Source organism: Condylura cristata, unplaced genomic scaffold (genome assembly GCF_000260355.1).
Source record: "Condylura cristata isolate star-nosed mole 26May11 unplaced genomic scaffold, ConCri1.0 scaffold00032, whole genome shotgun sequence".
NCBI classification, from domain to species: Eukaryota; Metazoa; Chordata; class Mammalia; order Eulipotyphla; family Talpidae; genus Condylura; species Condylura cristata.
This window is the reverse complement of record NW_004567133.1, coordinates 19,199,029-19,200,010: the sequence shown is the minus strand read 5'-3', so window position 1 is coordinate 19,200,010 and position 982 is coordinate 19,199,029. Positions and strand designations below refer to the sequence as shown.

General features: G+C 68.7%; 1 protein-coding gene across 1 annotated transcript in view; it reads left to right on the top strand.

The window, feature by feature from the left end:
* Nucleotides 1-29: 29 nt before the first annotated feature.
* Nucleotides 30-982, top strand: part of GLIS2 (GLIS family zinc finger 2) — a 3,231-nt gene continuing 2,278 nt past the window's right edge. Inside the window, exons 1-3 of the mRNA XM_012731670.1 lie at nt 30-254; nt 600-776; nt 848-976. Of these exons, the coding sequence (XP_012587124.1) occupies nt 30-254; nt 600-776; nt 848-976 (531 nt within the window). The remainder of the gene's footprint in view (nt 255-599; nt 777-847; nt 977-982) is intronic.

Genomic DNA, 982 nt, shown 5'->3' with positions numbered 1-982 from the left:
GGCCCCTGACCACCTGGTGGGCTGGGGGTATGGCTGGGCTCCGCTTCCCCTCCACGCTCCTACACCGTGACTGTCCTTCAGGCTTCCTGCTGAACCCCAAGTTCCCTGAGAAGGTGGAGGGACGTTTTTCGGCCGCCCCGCTGGTAGACCTCAGCTTATCGCCGCCATCTGGGCTGGATTCCCCCAATGGCAGCAACTCGCTGTCCCCTGAGCGCCAGGGCAGCGGGGACCTGCCTCCAGTGCCCACCGGCCCGGTAAGGAGGAGTGTGGCATCTGGAGAGAGCAGGTGCCCTTGTCCCCGGGGCTGCAGTCCCCCAGTTCTGGGGGGGGGCAATTTCCTGCTCTCCAGCCTCTGGGTTCCCCTCTCCTGTGTGTGTCGGGGCCCCCAATCTCCCTGTCCCTCCCAAACTCCCTGGATGTAGGCCCCAGTGCAGTCTGCACATCGCGGTGACGGGGCAAGGCCCCGCCTCCCTGCCAGGCCCCGTGCACGGCCCGGCCCGGCCCGGGGTCGGGGCTTGTCTTGGGGGACGCCGCGGCCCCTGCAGAGGCAGACAGGAGTCTGGCTGTTGGCCCGACACTCAGCCCCGCCCCTGCCTCAGGACTTCCAGCCGCTGCGCTATCTGGACGGAGTCCCCAGCTCCTTCCAGTTCTTCCTGCCCTTCAGCTCCGGGGGGGCCCTGCACCTGCCTGCTGCCTCCTTCCTCACCCCCCCCAAGGACAAGTGCCTCTCGCCGGAGCTGCCCCTCCCCAAGCAGCTGGTGTGTCGCTGGGCCAAGGTGAGTGGGGGCCCGGCGCTGGTGGCGGGCGGGCGGCTGCACGCGGGCTTCACACGCTGCCTGGCCCCCAGTGTCACCAGCTCTTTGAGCTCCTGCAAGACCTGGTGGACCACGTCAACGACTACCACGTCAAGCCCGAGAAGGACGCAGGCTACTGCTGCCACTGGGAGGGCTGCGCCCGCCACGGCCGAGGCTTCAACGCCAGG